We start from the raw sequence: 735 nt of genomic DNA, 5'->3' as shown, positions 1-735 counted from the left end.
GCGCGTGCCCCGGGGAGGTCCCCACGCGTCCCCAAGGCAGCAGCGGGGCTGTGCGTGGTCACGGCCCCTGTGGGTGGCCCCAGACCGCGGCGCTGAGACGCACGGCAGGAGGTCGAGGCGCAGGGGACACCGCTGGCTCCTGGCCTCGTGGTGCCGATAAGGCCAGGGAGGGGAAGGTCACCTTATCTGCGATCCCGCAGCGCCCACGGCCGCTGTCCACCCCCCACCGCGGCACCCGGCACTCACCACCACGCGCTGCAGCGCGGCCACATCCCCCTTGATCTTGCGGGTGAACTCGAGGTTCTTGTGCAGGAAGAGCTGGAAGTCCTGGTCCCCCGAGAGCTCGGCCAGCGGCGCTCCGTCCAGCGCCCGCCACGGCGCCCACAGCAGCGCGCCCAGCAGTGCCAGCGTGCCTGCGGGGACAGCGGCTCAGCCCCCACCCTGGGGACACCCCCATCCCCAACCCACCGCCGGGCTCAGCAACCAGATGCTCCCCGGGGATGGCAGCACCAACGCAGCCCGGGGAAGGGGCAGAGACCCCCAAAAGGGGGAGAGCAACCGGGCGATCCCTGTGTCCCACCGGTGCCACGGGGCAGCGGGCTCTGGGTGTGCAATGGCGGTGGGCGCAGCGAGTGCTGTCGCTGCTACAGGTAGGGCGGGTTTTATGGGTGCCGTGGGAGCAGTGGGTGCGATGGGAGCCGCGGGGGCACCGGGGGGGGGGGGCGCGGGGAACCC

The 735-nt window shown here is 72.8% G+C and overlaps 1 protein-coding gene across 1 annotated transcript in view; it reads right to left on the bottom strand.

Annotated features, from left to right (window-relative positions):
• LOC104287085 (myelomonocytic growth factor-like) overlaps positions 1–735 on the bottom strand; it is a 3,847-nt gene that overhangs the window by 1,148 nt on the left and 1,964 nt on the right. The window contains exon 2 of the mRNA XM_009885785.1: positions 228–413. Coding sequence (XP_009884087.1) covers positions 228–413 — 186 coding nt within the window. The remainder of the gene's footprint in view (positions 1–227; positions 414–735) is intronic.

Source organism: Charadrius vociferus, unplaced genomic scaffold (assembly GCF_000708025.1).
Source record: "Charadrius vociferus isolate BGI_N301 unplaced genomic scaffold, ASM70802v2 scaffold2430, whole genome shotgun sequence".
In the NCBI taxonomy this organism is placed as follows: domain Eukaryota; kingdom Metazoa; phylum Chordata; class Aves; order Charadriiformes; family Charadriidae; genus Charadrius; species Charadrius vociferus.
This window is presented reverse-complemented; position numbering and strand designations above follow the sequence as displayed.